The following is an 18,286-nucleotide window of genomic DNA, read 5'->3' on the forward strand; positions in this document are numbered from 1 at the left end:
TTTAAGGCACCATAACGGGACAGAGATGCATCAGTATTATGAATTTAACACAAGTCATGAGCCAGTCGAGCTCGTGGACCGGCTGCCAATCAGAAGCTGAGTGGCAGCTCCGAAATGACTGCTGGATCAAGGGCGTTGCTAAATTAATTTAATACTATATATATATATATATATATATACACATATATACACACACTATATATATATATATATATATATATATACATAGATACGTGCATAGACCGCACTCACACTTAATTATTTGTATGTAACTGCGGGGTGCCAGACAAGAGATAAACGTAATGAACGAGTATCCCAGTAATAGTCCGAGGTGTATCCACACCTGTTGAGGTGTGGAATGTCAGGCACTCGCCTAATAATAATCAATTCAGAGGGTCAGGTAAAATCCAAAGATAGTGCAGTTTTATTTCAACTATCCAATATAGTCATATTTGTCTCATGAAGTAAAAGAATATGCCCCGACGTTTCGGTCCTGGGTAGACGGACCTTTTTCAAGGAGCTTTTCAATGAAAGAGACTAGCAATCAACGGAGATCAGGTAAGAAAAACACCCATGGTGCCTGGAGCTGCTGCTCCAGGCACCATGGGTGTTTTTCTTACCTGATCTCCTTGAAAAAGGTCCGTCTACCCAGGACCGAAACGTCGGGGCATATTCTTTTACTTCATGAGACAAATATGACTATATTGGATAGTTGAAATAAAACTGCACTATCTTTGGATTTTACCTGACCCTCTGAATTGATTATTATTAGGCGAGTGCCTGACATTCCACACCTCAACAGGTGTGGATACACCTCGGACTATATATATACATACACATTTCTTTAACAGGATTGATGAATTTATAATTATCCATCTACAATTATTCTTATGTACCAACCTGTGAATATCTACATTTTACAATTATGAGAGGGTTCTGACAAAACGTTGCATAATACATGAAAAAGTCTATTTTCGCCAGTGATGGTGATTATTATTATAATTTTTATTATTCGTATATTTGAAAATTTAGTTCAAGTGCCTTCGACCTTGGTCCCCTATTTACCCTTTTACATAGCAAATTTACTATTTCTGGTGAAATGGCTAGGGAGCTCTGATAACCTTCCTGATAAACCCTTGCACACAAATACTGATATCTTTACTTGTAAAGTAGCTGGTTATATAACTGGCTGCATAAGCAGGAGTAATGACATACAGTATATGTCGTGTCCCATAATCTGTATAGCTGGATTCCACACAGTGCACTTGAGCGTAGTGTCACGAATCATCCCAAATATTAAACAAACCCAAATACCCTATACAGCACATAATGGTGTTGATACCACCAGCTGGACTACCAAAGTGCCTCTAATCAGTAAGAATTTATTTTTTAAGAGCGAACTAAATTAATGTTTTTTAACATTTAGTAATTATAATAATTCTGTAAATATAACAAAAAGTATCAACAAAGAAGGTATATGGAGAAGAATAAAATCAAGTTTTCTTGGTCAATAGGTCAACCACTATTGGTTAACCCATATTTGTCCACAGGCAATAGGTCGACACATGAACAAAGGTTGACATGGTGTAGGTCTTTTAAACACGACTTGTTCTTAAATCAGGATCCTGGGCATAGAGGGAGAATATAACAGTGTCCCGAGTGCAGTGTGGTACCGTGCCAGGAGCATGGCGAGTGCAGCGAGCCATGCGAGGGTACATGGTTCCCAAATATGGTGTCTGTAGACACACAATACGACTTTTTTCTGTGTTGACCATTTCCTTGTCAACCTTTTGCCTGAGTCGACCTTTTGTCAATGTCGACCTAGACCATGTCAACCTGTTTTATATGTCAACCTATTGTATTGCCAATCATTCTATTGACTATTGAACCTAGATACTGTTGGACCTATTAATCCACACCCAATGTTCTTCTTATGTTTAATGCTAGTAAAGGCACCCAGCTTATACCAAGACACCTCAGTATGTGCAGGCAGCTCTGACCTGGTTTGCAACCCATCCCTTGCTCTGTAATACCCACTTCCCACTAATTACCATCCCCATGCTTAGTGTAACCCCCTCTTCACTCCTCCTCATACTTATTGTGGTTCCAACATTGCGTTCTTTCTTCCTCATCTAGCTCCTGTGAGGCTAAGGTCTGCCCCGGCTTGCTAAATGTGGAAAGTGTTTGGGCATGTTCATGTTGGAGATGGAACAGACCTTACACAATAATTATATATGCAATGTACCTAACGATCATTCTTTTACACTTTAGTACATCCAGAAAAGGAGAAAAAGAGTCAGATTCTGAGTCTCATGCACTTGCGTCTTTTGCTGAATTTGCACCCGTAACTTTAAGCTAATGCTACCATCAGCCCTTCCCCTGGTGTATACAAGCATGATACGCCCACTTGGATAGTCTATAGATGCTGAAATAAAGCTGGTGCATCTTTACATAGGTCACACCATTGAAACATGCAACAGCATTATGGCAGGTGCAGATTTTCATATAAAACACGTAGGGCCTTATTCTAGTTCACTCTTTCTGACAAAATCCTTCTTAAGGTGCGTACACACGGGGCAATATGATCGCTGGCAATATATTGCTAGCAATATATTGCTTAGCAATCATATTGCCCCGTGTCCCGTTTTCATCTGCGACCAGAGATGGTCGCACATGAAAATTTAAACACTGCTGGGTGAAGAGGCAGGGGATGTCGCTGGTCGGAGGAGCATGTTCCTCCGACCAGCGACCATTCAGGGGCTGAAAACGGGAGTGCACACTCGGCGATTTATCGCTGGTGCACACTCCAATCACTGGCAATGTGGTCGCTCAGCGACTATATTCCCAGCGATTTCAGCCCCTATCGCCCCCGATTTTACATCTGTCCCCCTGCAGTGCACATGGTTTTGTCCATCTAAGAAGGATTTTGTCAGAAAGAGTGAACTAGAATAACCCCCTTAATATGCAAAAACTTCAGCAACATCCAAGTCACCCCACAAAGCGCCCAGTGCATTTCTAATACATGTCCAATACAACAGTAGCTAAAAAATTCTCAACTCCATGAACTCAGAATCAGTCCAGAAGAGTCGTGACATATGGTAGTTGCTGCAATACAACTGTACACGAGAATGTGACATCTTGAAAGCATTTACGGGTCACAGAGTATTACTTGCACTTACCTGATATACCGTGCCAAATGCACCAGAGCCCAGAACCTTTATCTTCTTGAACTCTGTCTCCTTCAGAATCCGCAGAAGTGCTTGGTTAGGTGCCTCACCGCTGGGTGTAATTGGTTCCACTAACTATAATGGGAGACAGTGTTATCACAAAACCAATTCCACATCTATTATATCATATTTTAATCATTTCCATTAGAAAGAACAATTTTAATTAATTCTGATTGAAATACATAGTGCTTGTAAGCTGCTCATTCAGCACTAGACTTGTTGGACAGGGAGCTATAAATTAGAAAGTTATTTTATGAGAGTTACAGTATACTCTAGATCCCTTTTATTGTTTATTTGGGTAATCACATTATTATTTATGCCTATATTTACACTACTTATCGTTTGGATATTACAAAATTGGAATAGCGCACTTCAGCCATTTTCCTTACACCTACCTCTCTTTCTTGCAGTAACCTTCTCAGCGTGCGCTTCCTGTGAATGCGATTTCTACGTATAAAGAAGAATGCAACAAGTGCCAGCACAACAGCCACAAGGATGCCTCCAACTACACCCGCAGCAATGTATGCCACAGACCTAAAAGACAAGAATAACTTCATGTATAAATAAAAACATGGTTCACGTTACTATACAGATAAATTGTTCTTCCAACTGACAATATAAGAATCGTACTATTAGCATATTTGCCTCCTGGCATTTACTGTACAATAGTCCATTTTTTGACAGATTACAACACTGTGTATGCAATCATAACTTGAAAGAAACCAAAACAACAAAGACTTAACAATGTAAACTGAGGATCATCCACCAGCTCCACCTTAGTATACGGAAGATGCAGCACAAAAATCAGATAGCTGGTCATATGTAGCTCTTCATTTTGCATGTGATGTATCCTGCCTCTCATCACAAGCAGAACAGCGCTAATGGGGTGATTCAGACCTGGTCGCTAGGCTGCATGTATTCGCAGCCTAAAGAGCAGGTAAACGTTGCTCCGCCAAACCTCCGCTCACAAGCGCCAAACGGTAGAGAAAGCATTCAATGGTTGCTCCCCATCGAATGATGTCTTCACTGTTCGGAAAGAAAAGTCAGCCTGACCTTTCAAGCGTACGCTTCACGATGAGTTCAGGGGAGCGCTGACGTCATGTGACGTCAGCCACCTGCCCCAAGCACGCGTTTGCAGGGTATGCATAGCATTTCTATGGACACGCCAACCGTTTTTGCGGACATGCCCATGAAATGCTGGGTGGTCCTCTGCGTTCGGCCCCTGCCCACCCCGACAAGTGTGATACTCATGAAAGGTGTTCGCTCGGTGGGGTTGCACCTGCACATATTGGCACATGCATTAACCCCAAACATTGCCCAGGGGAGCAGATTCGGCCTGCTATGTGCGGGCCTGTAACACCCCCTAAGTAACACCATATGCTTGAATAAAATCACACAGTGTCTGTCCTTTGCAATAAGAGAACCTCAGGGTTTGTCAGCTGATGCACATGTTGCAGGGGACACAGGGAAGCCAGGGCGTAAGTTCATCTCAGTTGCCTGGAGGCAAGTTACAGTTTTTCTGGAGCCTGGTGATTATGAGAAATGTGGACAAGCCTCAGTTAACTGCATTTCTGGCCGTTTGATCCCATTTTACTTTTTATGAATCCCACTCACTGTACTGATATATTGTTACTGAGAACAATGAATAGCATGCAATGGTAACAATTACTGCAGAATATAAGATTCTGAGATTATTTTTTCCATGTTAATTAAAATGGTTTGCAGGGTTTAGGTTGAATGCTTTTATATATTTTTAGCTTCATTAAACTGTTGTGTTAATAAGTATATAACAGCAAATCCAGTTGCTCAGCCTGAGTGCCCAAATCTATTTGCCATTTAGCCTGTGGGGCAAGGTCAGTGCAGATGGCTGATTGCTGTCAGATTGAAGTCATTACATGGAATTCTGACATTCACAGTGGACGTCTGATCGAAGCTGGTCATATATTGATTAGGAATGACAGGTGTTATGGACTCACATGCAGTGATTTATGCTCTACTTGGTCTATATCTACCAAACTAGCCATTTCAATTCCTGTGTATACAAGAATGCAAATGGAACTTTTGGAAAAAGCATAGGAATTTTGGTTCAGAGCTATCAAAAGAACATATTATATGCACATAAATAGTCTAAATAAGGTGTAAAAAAATAAGAATAGTGGGCCTTATTCTAGTTCACTCTTTCTAACAAAATCCTTCTTAGATGGACAAAACCATGTGCACTGCAGGGGGGCAGATGTAAAATGTGCAGAGAGAATTAGATTTGGGTGAGTTATTTTGTTTCTGTGCAGGGAAAATACTGACTGCTTTATTTATACACTAATACACACAATTTAGATCTCACTTTGAAGTAAAACCCGACCCAAATCGAATTATCTCTGCACAAATAACATCTACGCCACCTGCAGTGCACATGGTTTTGTCCATCTAAGAAGGATTTTGTCAGAAAGAGTGAACCAAAATAACCCCCAGTATGTAAATGATATAGTCTTACCCAGGTGGTTTACAACCTTCAATGCCAGGACCTTTACACCTGTAGAAACACCAAACACATTTTCCTTGTAAATATTATGGCTTCTTCCACAGTGCTTTGAATTTATCATCTCATTCAGTCACTGCCAATTTAATCATACCCATTGCTACTGCTTGATGTAAAGGTGCCAGTAGGTGGCAGCACTATCCAACAGATAGGCTATACATAGATAACTTTTGTCCTATATTGTTATCATCACAATATTAATGTACAGCATCAATAGTTAATATTAGTTAATAGTTAACTAGTTAATAGTTAATATTAATATTTTTTTAGAAATAATCACATAATTTTATTTAGAAATAATCACATAATTTTTATTATAAACTTAACATGAAGGGATTCTAGGGTTTACATTTACTAAATTGCCACTTCTTAACTTCTTAGGGCATTTAAAGAAAAAAAAACTGCTAAAGAAATTATATTAAAGACAAAACAAACCATTGTTTACCAAATTAACCTCCAAACACGTTACAGTGATTTGTAATGCAAATTAGTAAGGCTTAGCAAATGAACATCATAAAAGACAGATGTGGATTGGCAATAGATTTCCAGTGGGCTGGAACACTAATGGGGCAGCCTGTGGCCAGGGGAGGGTTGAAGGTGGCAGGCTGATGATGTAGGCGTGTTATGGGGACCACTATTTGATTCTAATTCACCCATGATAATAGCACATACAGTACCTGACAGCGTTCAACATTTACAATTTGAGGCAAAATAGGCCCCACCAATACTCAAAAGTACATCCGCCCTAACCCATCAATCATAACCATGTCCCTCTTGGACAGATTACATCCCTGTCTTTCTCAGAAAATCAAGACTGTCCCTGGAAAATCAGGACATTTGGCATTGACATAATTTGGCATTATGGACCGGGGACCAGACACTGTACTTCTGAATTTCAGATGATTAAACTTTGTTGCGTATTTCAGAATTTGTATTTATACTCACCCTGTCTTGCATTCTGGACTGCAGAGCTGACACACTCCAGATTTATCTGCATATTTTGAGAATATGGATGTATTTTCATCATAAAAGGCAGGAGGGCAGGTGTTGACACAGCTCTCGCCATCAATATAATGGGCACATTTAGTGCATTCATGTGGACCCTGAGTAATTATACAAATGGATTTAATGTAACATCAATAACATAAAACTACAGGTACAGTACTGAGAAATTCTAAATAGAACACAATTTTATTCAGAAATGATATATATATATATATATAATTGACCAATGGAATTCATCAATATTTATTTATTAGACAAAACCTGTATCAATGTTTGAATTCCCATACTTGTATTTCCTATGAGATACGTTTGTTAGAAACACAAACATTTTCAATAAAGATGACCAACACAAATTGTTTCTGCAAAATATTGCACTCATTCAGCAACTTTCTATTAAATTTAGCACCACCAGGATCCCATAGCTTGGAAAAGCTTCAGTGCGATTTGATCCCAATCTTGGTTGGCTCCAGTATCACTTCATTCATATTTTTTATTGTATCAGAGACTTTCATTCTATTTACGCCAAATGTACTAATTCAGTATGGTGAACTTAATGATCACTGGAACTCCACACTTTTACAAAGAATCTGTTAAATTCAATTTTTGTTCTTGTGAACATTTTTGAGCTTTGATTTTTAAACCTGTCAATCAGAATGCTGAATCTTAACTAACACCCTCCACCATATTTATTTACATTCCGTACCAATTAGATTAAATGGTGAATAAAATACACACTATATGACATTGTTTTTTCATCTCATTTCAATAAAAAACAATATCTCCCAACCATCCCAATTGTAGCAGGACTCTACTACTTTTCCTACTTGTACCTCTGTCTCACCACCCGCAAGCCACAGTGTCTGGCTGGCTGGGGGGTTGGTGGACACTGGGTGACAGGCTGTATTGCATAGCAGGACGCAATAATTCCCAGGTCTCCATATGCAAATTCTGGGAAGTTTATGTGTTTTTTATGTCAAAACAAACCTTTAACTTTTTGGTACTTATGTAATATCTGGGCTCCCGTTTTTCTTATGAGACCGCGTCCGCTCGCCACGCTTCGGGCACGGTGGCTCGATGCGCTCGCCACACTATATAAAATCAACTCCATGCGTAGTTGGATAGTAGGGGTATGAAAAAATGGGGTGCATTTAACATGGGAGCCCAGATAATACATAAGTAGCAACTTTTCTTGTGTTTATGACCTGTTTGGGTGTAAATGCATCTGGGTGTAAATAAGCCTGAGTCATGTGCCAACTGGTGCTGTGCTAGTGATACTTCCAAGTTATGATTACCATCATTTATGTATTGTAGTTTATTCAGCACATAACATCTCTACTGACCTAAAAGCCCTCTCCAGCTAAACCTTTTTTCCATATTAAATTCACCATCGGTACTCTCATGCTTAACAGACCTTAACACTTAATTTGCTAACTTATCTAAAAATAACGACACGGACACAAGTGCTGGCGTTTCAAAATAATGAATGTTAAATTTATTTTTGACAACAGACTAAACTATATATATATATATATTGGTGGCGGCACTAAAGAACGGTCAGATTAAAGAAAGGGGGGTGGGTTAGGATCACCATACCATTCACACACCGCTGGTGACCAACTCTCCCAGCCACCACCCGGGTCGGTGGTGGCAGCCATCTTCCGTGCATAGAAGTATGGCTCGTGACAATCGATGCCTGGAGAGCTCACCCACTAACCTACACACATTCCATCTACACAATTGACCGTTCTTTACCGCCGCCCAGGTGAAGAAAATAGAGACAGAAAGTAGGGATGGGAGGGTGGGAAAACTTTCCAGAGAGGAAGCTGACTCCTGGTCACAAGACCCTCTACCCTGCTGAAACTCCTCCCTTGACACCCATTGGCTGCCAGCCGCAGCCCTATCTGTCCCCACTGCTAGATCCTCCCAGCATGAAATCCCCTAGGTGATTTATGTCACCTCTAGCTTAATCAGCCATCGGTGTTCCTTTCTCCTTCAGTTTTTTGACCTGACTCTGTCAGGGCCTATTTATAAAATAATATTTGCAATTTATTACTAATATTTTGTAATATTTACTAACACAAATTTGAAGGTTTCATCAGAATGGTGACTGAGAGTTACAGAGGGGTAGATTTATTAAGCTCGGTGAAGTGATAAAGTGTCTGGTTTTTATCACCAGCCAATCAGCTCCTACCTGTCATTTTTAAAAACAAACCTGTAACTTCACAGTTAGGAGGTGATTGGCCGGTGATAAAAAACAGACATTTTATCACTTCGCCGAGCTTAATAAATCTGTCCCACAGTCTCTCTATATAAGATGCATTAATGCATCTCATTTACCTTTGGCACCACAGGAGGTACTGTATCTGTCCTTCCTGTCCTTGCCTTAGGACAGCTACATAACATTTCGGCAGGTGAACCACCTTAGTCAAACTTCCCATCTGCCACTGTCTTGTGGTCAATGTTCCCTCTAATTTTACGAAGGCTGTGTGCGGCAAAAGATTTTGGCTGTGCAACTCTGGAAGGAAATTTAAATTTTTGTGCGTCACTTATATATAACTGGAAAATGACGTTCAGCATTTGTGTTAACTTTACTTCAAAATGATATTAAACATTGAACATTCAAAACACAGCACACAATGTAGTTAATGGGTGAAACACACATTAATTGAGTCCACAACTGCAAAAACGGACCACTTCTGCTTTGTGCGCTCTGTTGTAATGTCTGTGCGCACACTCGTCAAGTTGTGTGCGCGCGCACGTGCGCACAGCTTAGAGGGAACACTGCTTGTGGTTATGTGCAGTATTGCAAATAAATTGAGATTTTTAGATCAATGCATGGTGAGTGTTCTGTGAGCCCTGCAGTAAAAAGCTTGTCTCACTGGCATGATTGTCTGACAACAAACAGTTACTTGTCTCATGGACAAGATGTCTGTGTGCTTTGGTTTAAGGACACAAGAGAGAATTGTTGTTACATTTGACACATAGCAATGTAATTATTATTATTATTATTATTATATTATTACTACAGTATAACATCATAAAACAAGGCTGGATAATTACAGACATACAAGGTATGACTTTTTTTTCTTGTTTTATAAAATTGTTGTTATTATTATTAATAATAATAATAATAATATTAGTTCATAATGGCTAAAGCTGGGCACACACACACTGGCCCTTAATCTAATCTATTCGCATCCCCCGTGTGTTCACATGGGGGACCAATGTTGGGGGTATTTCCGCGTGGGGGACCAATGTTGCGCGGCATTTCTGCGCATGTGCATATGCCAGGTGCGTATGGCCACGGCGAACAGATTGTTCATCCGGTGCACGCACCCAATACAGTGGGCGTGGGGTGGATAGTCGCGCCCATGGGCGCTCCCAGAAAAAAAGCTGGGCGTTACCATGGAAATTGGCCCGTGACGTGGGTGCCGAGGGCGAGCCGATGACATCTGCCGAATGTCCACACATATCTAAGGTTACCTGAGAGTAACCTTAGATATGTGTGTGGGCCTTCCACATCATTCAATAGACGCGGGTGTTCCCCACAGGCTGTGAATGGATGTTTATGTTAAACATCCATTAGCAGCCCGTGTGAGCATATGCGGCATGCAAGATGGGGTAGGGGGGGGGGGTGTATCGGCATTCGGCAGGCGGTTTCCGGTGGACTTGCAAGGCTGTGAATATGCAGTCTTGCGAATCAACCAGAATACAATTTGTTATCCAATACATTGTCCTGACACAGATCATAATAATATATTGCACACATTGTGCAGTGTGTACCACCAATACTTTGTTCCTGGCCCTCGTTCATTGGCTCGTCCTATTGTATTGTATGTGCTGCATGTCCAATGGGACGATTTTGTCCCAGCCTGTAGTGTTATATTTATATTGTGTTATTGTGTGTATGGCAGATGGGATATATTGATATACCACAACTTTGAGCTGCTGGGTCACACCTTTATGTTACAAATTGTAAATAGCTGTGGAGAATGCTTGCACCACATAACTATATTTCACTAAATCAATCTCAATGGGTATAGATTATGTCATATTTATAAGTAGGAAATCATTACAGTCTCATTGACAAGCCATTGCATGTAATAAGACTGTCTAACCGATCTCATGATTAGCAACTTCTTCATTTCTATCATAGTATGATGCTAAGTAAACCCGTAAGTGGTTAATACTTTTGACCGTGGCCTGACTCAGTGTGATACAGATAATGCTTCAGGCATCTGGTATTTCCAATTTGTCCAGATGTTTGTCTTCAGCATTATGTCCCAGCTCTGCACAGTGCTATATTTAAAGCAATATGTAATACTATCCAGTTCCTGTCCTGATTTAGTACTTCCCATTGATGAGCAGTACAGTCTTATCAATGTCTGAGAAAACAAATGAAAAGCAGTCGGCAGACTACTTACAGGAAGACATAAGAGAGTTGACAATCATGTGGATGTAATAGACACATTACATACAAGCATTAGAGAGTATTATCAAAGTGCAGCTTTCCTTCTGGAGCTACAGTTCAGTTTCAGTTATTTTAATACTACTGCTGTCTAAATAGATCTAGGGTTCTGTTTATAAAAAGAATAAAGATTTCCTTCTGATCTTAAGCAAGAGAAAAAGTTCTCACTATTTCAAAGAGCTGTGCTGTGTGGCTACGTGCGGCATTGGCTAATGTGGGGTCCAGGCATTTCCACAATTTAAAGGAGAATCAATTATTCTGTAATGGGAAATTAAATGTAAAATAAACTTAGGTCCATATTCTAGTTGAATCGGACGGATGCGTATTTCGGACAGGAGTGTTCATAGCCCCGCCTATCGTACAGATCGCTCACACCGCCCGAATGCAGTAAAACGCAGACCGAACGGATCGTCACGGCCGCATTACCATATGTATGCCCAGCGTTTTCATGGGAGCGCCCATGAAATGCGAGGCGTAGGTATATGGTAATGAGCTCAAACAGCCCTTCACGCCCCTCTCCACCCCCTGCTCGGATGGTTCTGTACGATCATTTTCTGCACAGACATCACGCTGTGTTTGTACTTGTGAGGCGTTCGCAAATGCGCAGATGGGGGCGTTTTGGGGTGGGAACTTTGCGTTTCATGAGCGTACCCATTAAAATGGTGGTGGAGCCTCCATAGAAATTATGGGTGGACCCCAGCAAACGCAGACGTGTCCCTGCCTGCTCAGGGCAGGTGATTGACATCACATGACATCAGCACCCGTCTTCAATTCGGCCATCCCCGTTCAAATAAAACGTCCTGCTTACTTTTTATAGCGAACAGAGGTTAATCGTTCAATAGTGAGTAACCATCGAATGATATTTCCTCTGTGAGAGGTCATTCTGATTGATTTGCTCCCCTGCGCATTTGCACAGGGGAGTAATGTTTTGTTTCTGCGCTTGTGCTTAACAGTTTATGCGCATGTGCAGGCTCTGTGTGCAGAAAGACACCCGTTCACATGGAGCAGTGCGGGCGTGGGGCGGTGTGCATGGGTCGCGCCCATGGGAACTTTCAGTGCTTCATGGCCGTTCCCATGCTAATGGCGGAGTGGCGAGGGTGCCGGGGGTGGGCAGCTGACATCACGTAGCTGGGTGCCCAAATCGGAGTCACCAGAAAGTGACATACTTGCGAGCACCTAAGAAATCAGTTGATGGTCGGTGACTATCGAATGATTTCGGCACTGCACACAAGGCTGCAAATTAATGTTTATGCAAAACATCCATTCGCATGTCTGCGGGGAAAATTGTCATGCAAGCAGGGGGGGGGGGGGGGGTGCGGCGTTTAGTTGGCTCGCAAAGCTGAAAATATGCATCTTTGTGAGTCAACCAGAATGACCTCCTATGTGCAGTAGCAACTAGAGAAAGGCAGGAAGAGCCAGTGATATACTCCACTGTCTATACTGGCACCCATTGTGCACATGCAGTGGGCAGGGACAATCAGACACCATCCTTTGCAAATGCACAAACCCTGTGCAGGCTCATTTTCTCATTTAACCCAGCATTTCAAAATGTGCAAATACGTCGATAAGCAGCATCTGCTTGCCATTAACATAACAGAAGTGATGTTGCCTATAGCAACCATTCAGATTCAGTCATTTTCTAGGATGCAATAGATAAATGATAGCATTTTATTGGTTGCTATGGGCAACATCTGCGCTTTTCATGTTTACATTTCATTTATTAAATTTACCCCAAAGTTACTATAAGACAGTCCACATTCTTTCATATAAATTACAGACAAAGGTCTGTCCGACCATTGGAATCAATTTTCTGCAATTTTTAGGGTGAATTGGATTGGACCTATTGATTGCCCATGCTGATTTTTTTTTTTAACAACAATAGTTTTTATTGAAGAATTTTTACATTTCGTATAACAAAACATAACAATTGAGGGTGGGAGGGTGTGACAGAAAGGAAAACAGGGGGGGGGGGGGGTGTCACTCTATCAAAACATAATCATAGAAAAAGATTATAAAACAAAATTAGACAACAGGCAATGTCATATGGCTATACAATCTCCATAAATGATATGTACTGAATATTGATTGAGAATAAGATGCCGTCCTAGATTGAGTCAGTTGGATCTAGCTTGAGAAGGTTAGCACCCTCCCCAACTGTGACAAAAGCCCTCCACGGGTTCCAGCGAGCTGAAAAATCGTGTGTAGAGAGATAAGTGGGGGAATAATCTGTCTCCATCAGGAAGTGCGACTGAACCTTATGAACCACTCTAACACAGGAGGGTGGAGTTGCATGCTTCCAGCACTGTGCCAGAGTAGCCCGGGCCGCAATGCATATATGGCCCAACACATAATGTAAATGGGGGGGGGACTGAGCTTGGGAAGCAGTTCAGGAGGGCAATGAGGGGGGAAGGCGATAGCGTTACGGTTAGTGCTTTATTTATAAGGTCGAAAACTTCTTTCCAAAAGGGTATTATACGTGGGCATGTCCAGAAGATATGGAACTGATGGCCGACTTCTCCACAGAGGCGCCAACAGAATTTGGAAGAGGAGGGCCATATCGTGTGGAGTCTGTCGGGTGTGAGATATAACCGATTCAGAAGTTTGACGTGCATCTCGGACTGATTCAAGCACTTGGACATTTTATGTGAAGAGTTAAAAAATTTTCTCCATTGTGATTCCTGTAGGGCACAACCAATATCTTCCTCCCACCTGATCTGTGCTTTGGTTTTGGGGGCCGGGGTCGATTCTAAAAGGGTTCTATACCAAAAGGAGATTCCTCCTTTGGACTCGCCATTGGAGAGTCTATCAACTATGCTTGCGTTGTAGGATACTGGTACTGTAGCACGAACCGAGAGGCTACTCCACCAGTGGTTTATCTGGTAGTACTGCAGTCTATCTGTGTCAGGTAAATGAAAACGCTTTTGTAGACCTTGGAAGGAGATAAGGGTCGGCCCATTCAATACATCAGCCAACGATTTGATCCCCTTAGAAATCCATTTATGTGGGTTAAAGGTAGGGATGATAGCGGCTATAGTATGTAGAGATAAGGAGGGTATGTTGTGAAAATTATCAGAGACGGCCCTAGTCAATCTGTCCCAGGTAGCCAGGGAGGCACGTGTGGCAGGCAGGAGGTTTAAATTTTTAGGGCGTAAATTGGGTGGGAGCCAAAAAAGATCTCTCACAGGAAATTGGGGGCAGGCCTCGTCCTCCAAACTCGCCCAGCCTCGGGAGTCATCTTGAGTAAAAAGAGTTTGAAGTTGGGCCAGGAGGGCAGCTTCTTGATACAGTGTTAGATTAGGAAGATTTAGGCCACCCTTACTTTTGGGTAAACACATTTTGGTGCGGGCTAATCTACAGGGATGCGATGCCCATACATATTTCATCATAATAGAGTTTGCTTTGTCAATATATTTTTTGGGGAGAGTATAGGGTATCGTGCGGAAGAGAAACATCAGCTTAGGAAGAAGTGACATCTTAAAGGCTGCAATTCGGCCGAGCCAGGATATATCGTAATGGAGCCAGGATTTGCAAAGGGATAATATTGAGTTGAGGAGAGGGGGAAGATTGACCTCAAAAACCTGGGAGGAGGTAGGAGGGATGCGGATTCCTAGGTAACGAATTGCGGTGGATTGCCAGTTGTAGGGATATAAGGGTCGCAGAGAGTTAATGGAATGATTCTAGAATAATGGGGAGTGCATCGTTTTTTGTTGTATTGAGTTTGTAATAGGAAGCTGAGGAATATGCGTCTAATATTTTATGCAATTGGGGAAGAGATGTAGCCGGCTGTGAGACTGCCCATGCTGATTTTTTAACTGGTTGCAAAATCCGGCACGGTCAAAAACCGCGTGGATCCATTTTCGACCACTTTTAGTCTAATTTTCAGGCATTTCTACTGATTTTCGGTTTGTTTTCTCCCCTGCCAATTTACCCAGAAAAAAGCAGAAAGGCATGTAAAATAATGCACTAACAACTGGAATCGCAATGGAATACTGAGTGGTCGAATAAGTGCTGTCTTTTTACAGATAGATAAAAAAAGCACTAATTGAATACCAATGAAGGGCCTAAAATGCAATGGAACAATTGACGATAACAGGGTTTTTACCGCATTTTAGTTTAGAGAATCTCCCCCATACTGAGCTAGTTTATATACTTGCCTAAAGAAGAGATTTCCGGGAACACTTGAAGGTTTGGAGGATACAGGAAAGTTGTAAGGGCAGGAATTCTACAGTGTGGGTGCATTGTTATTATATGATCATGTTTATCATGCCCCATTGTAAAATACAAATATAGTAAAAGACTTTAAAATCAGATGAATTGCAGAGAGATAAACAAGTACCATAATAGTTATATGATTCAGAACTTAGGTATACGTGGGTGTGAGGTAAGCGAGCACTGAGGGGGAAAGGAAGGGTATTAAAGTTACTACCGACTGCACTAGGGGCCTTATTCTAGTTCACTCTTTCTGACAACATCCTTCTTAGATGGACAAAACCATGTGCACTGCAGGGGGGCAGATGTAACATGTGCAGAGAGAATTAGATTTGGGTGAGTTATTTTGTTTCTGTGCAGGGTAAATACTGACTGCTTTATTTTTACACTGCAATATAGATCTCACTTTGAAGTAAAACAGCACCCAAATCTAATTCTCTCTGCACAAGTTACATCTGCCCCCCTGCAGTGCACATGGTTTTGTCCATCTTGAGGTGCCCATACAGTTACTATTATAGTATCCAATATTGGATACAATATCGCATCTCATCGCATCTCAGTTTTGCGATAAGATGAGATGAGATCTAGTACAAAAAGCATGTGCTGCACATACTTTTTGTACTAGATCTCATCTCATCTGATCTCATCGCAAAACCGAGATGCGATGAGATGCGATATTGTATCCAATATTGGATACTATAATAGTAACGTGTATGGGAACCTTAAGAAGGATTTTGTCAGAAAGAGTGAACCAAAATAACCCCCTATATGCCCAGCTAACATTAGCTCAGGCTTCCACTCTGAAGCCCATTCCCTACTTGTTAGAACTCAAAAAGCCTCATCCTAGCCAAACGTAAGAGAATCATCTGAGAAACTTTCTCATATGGTTTGAGTTAGAGGAATCTCTAAATTGTATCCATCACTATAATCTGTAAGTGATAAATGAATCAAAGGCAAGTCTTTTCCTCACTCACATACTGTATGCCTGTCAGTTCTTCTGCTTTCCCACAACTGCTATGAGAACTAGATATTGCTCAGCCTTAAATTATCTCATTCATCTTCTATGTTCAGTTAAACAAAAATTAAATTAAATCCTGCTAGGCGATCTAGCGTTGGAAATCCCCAAGCCTAGATTCTGTAATATGGGCTTTGTAAAGAGCACCGGTGTCTTTCCGTCTCTGATTGATCCCACCACAATGTATTTCTTTTAGTTCGGGTCCATTGAGGCCAGATGTGCAATAATATTTGCAAAGAAAATAAAAGTCTAGGAGAACAGTTATCCATCCTGTTACTCTCTCTCCTCCTTCTGTCTCTTCCCACAAGACAGGAAGTTTGGCTTCCGAGAAGTTTCACTTATTTTTGTTCCCTTCTGCCTCTTTCTCTACAGTATGTAATTACAAAGTCTGCTCCGCAGAAGTATTGTATGTAAAGTTATGAATACCTACAGCATGCATTTGTGTGCTATTGTTTAACGTGTGTGCACACTCAGAGGCATAACTAGAACAATGTGGGCCCCATAGCAAAATCTTGGACGGGGCCCCACATTGTCACTATAATGCCCATGGAGGGGGGGGGCAGAAAAAAAGAGTGAGTTTAAGAGGCAAAGGGTGTCGGGAGAGAAACAATGCCGAGTAGAGTTTGGGAGAAAGACTGTCAGAGAGGACATAGGGAAGAGAGAGAGGGAGTCTGGGAGAGAGAGAAAGAGAAAGCACAGGAGAGAGATGGTGCTGTGTTCCTGCTACTGTACCCCAAAAACTTACAGGTGCCTTTTTGTACCATTAATTACACCCCCCCCCCATATCTAGTAAAGTTGCCATTGTGTACCCTCCCAGCACAGATGATGCTACCTCTGGCAGCAAGGTGTGTGTCCTCTCCACGAGTCTTCACCCTGCCGGATCTCCGCAGCATCGGTGCTCCACAGCACACAACTTCACCATGCCGGGTCTCCGCTATGCCGCGCCAGGTCCCGCATCATGAGCCGGAAGCTCAGAGCTGCACAAGTGCTGGGACTCCCGAGTCAGCATCACCGCGCCGCTCTCTCCAAACAGCACATCAGCGCCGGAAACTGTGCAGGCGCTTTTGAAGAACGCTCTGGGGCTGGTCACTAGAGTGACGCTGAGCCCCAGAACTGGACTATCGCTTAGCTTATACAGAGCTGCGTTGTCCCTGGGAAACAGGACAGCAGCGCTGTCAGCCTGCCAATGCCCGCAGCATTATTTAAAAAATTAATAGGGTGCAGGGGATTGTTAGCTTGGCCCCGGGCCCCCCCTGCACCCTCTATTGGGTACTTGTGTATTTTGGTGGCGCCCATCCCATCGCATACCATAACGCATGCGATGGTATGCGATGCGACGCGATTTCGTTCGATAGTGTGCGATGGCATACAATTTTCAAATTGTATGCCATTGTACATGGCATACAATGCCATACGATGCGATGCGATGCAATGCGATTAAACATTGTATAAGCACCCTAATGGGTGCTTATACAATGTTAAGCACCCTAATGGGTGCTTACAATGTTAAATGCACCCCCACGCCACCCCCCCACTATAAACGTGAACCCGAAGCGTGGCGAGCGCAGCGAGCCCACGAGGGGCGGCGGTACGCGTCCTACGACCTTTTCATACCCCCACTATCCACGTCGGCGTGGAGTTGAGAATAGAATAGTGTGGTGAGCGCAGCGAGCCACCGAACCCGAAGCGTGGCGAGGGGACGCGGATACCTGTGAAGCCCGCGAAGGGACGCGTTTACCTGTGAAGGTATCCGCGTCCGCTCGCCACGCTTCGGGCTCGGTGGCTCGCTGCGCTCGCCACACTATTCTATTCTCAACTCCACGCCG

At 42.3% G+C, this 18,286-nt stretch overlaps 1 protein-coding gene across 1 annotated transcript in view; it reads right to left on the reverse strand.

Moving 5' to 3' along the window:
* The window catches only part of EGFR (epidermal growth factor receptor), a 183,456-nt gene that overhangs the window by 22,710 nt on the left and 142,460 nt on the right, over window positions 1-18,286 (reverse strand). Inside the window, exons 15-18 of the mRNA XM_083188535.1 lie at window positions 6,709-6,866; window positions 5,719-5,757; window positions 3,623-3,761; window positions 3,180-3,302 (exon numbers count right to left, since the gene is read on the reverse strand). Of these exons, the coding sequence (XP_083044661.1) occupies window positions 3,180-3,302; window positions 3,623-3,761; window positions 5,719-5,757; window positions 6,709-6,866 (459 nt within the window). The remainder of the gene's footprint in view (window positions 1-3,179; window positions 3,303-3,622; window positions 3,762-5,718; window positions 5,758-6,708; window positions 6,867-18,286) is intronic.

Source organism: Crinia signifera, chromosome 5 (genome assembly GCF_055691185.1).
Source record: "Crinia signifera chromosome 5, ASM5569118v1, whole genome shotgun sequence".
NCBI classification, from domain to species: Eukaryota; Metazoa; Chordata; class Amphibia; order Anura; family Myobatrachidae; genus Crinia; species Crinia signifera.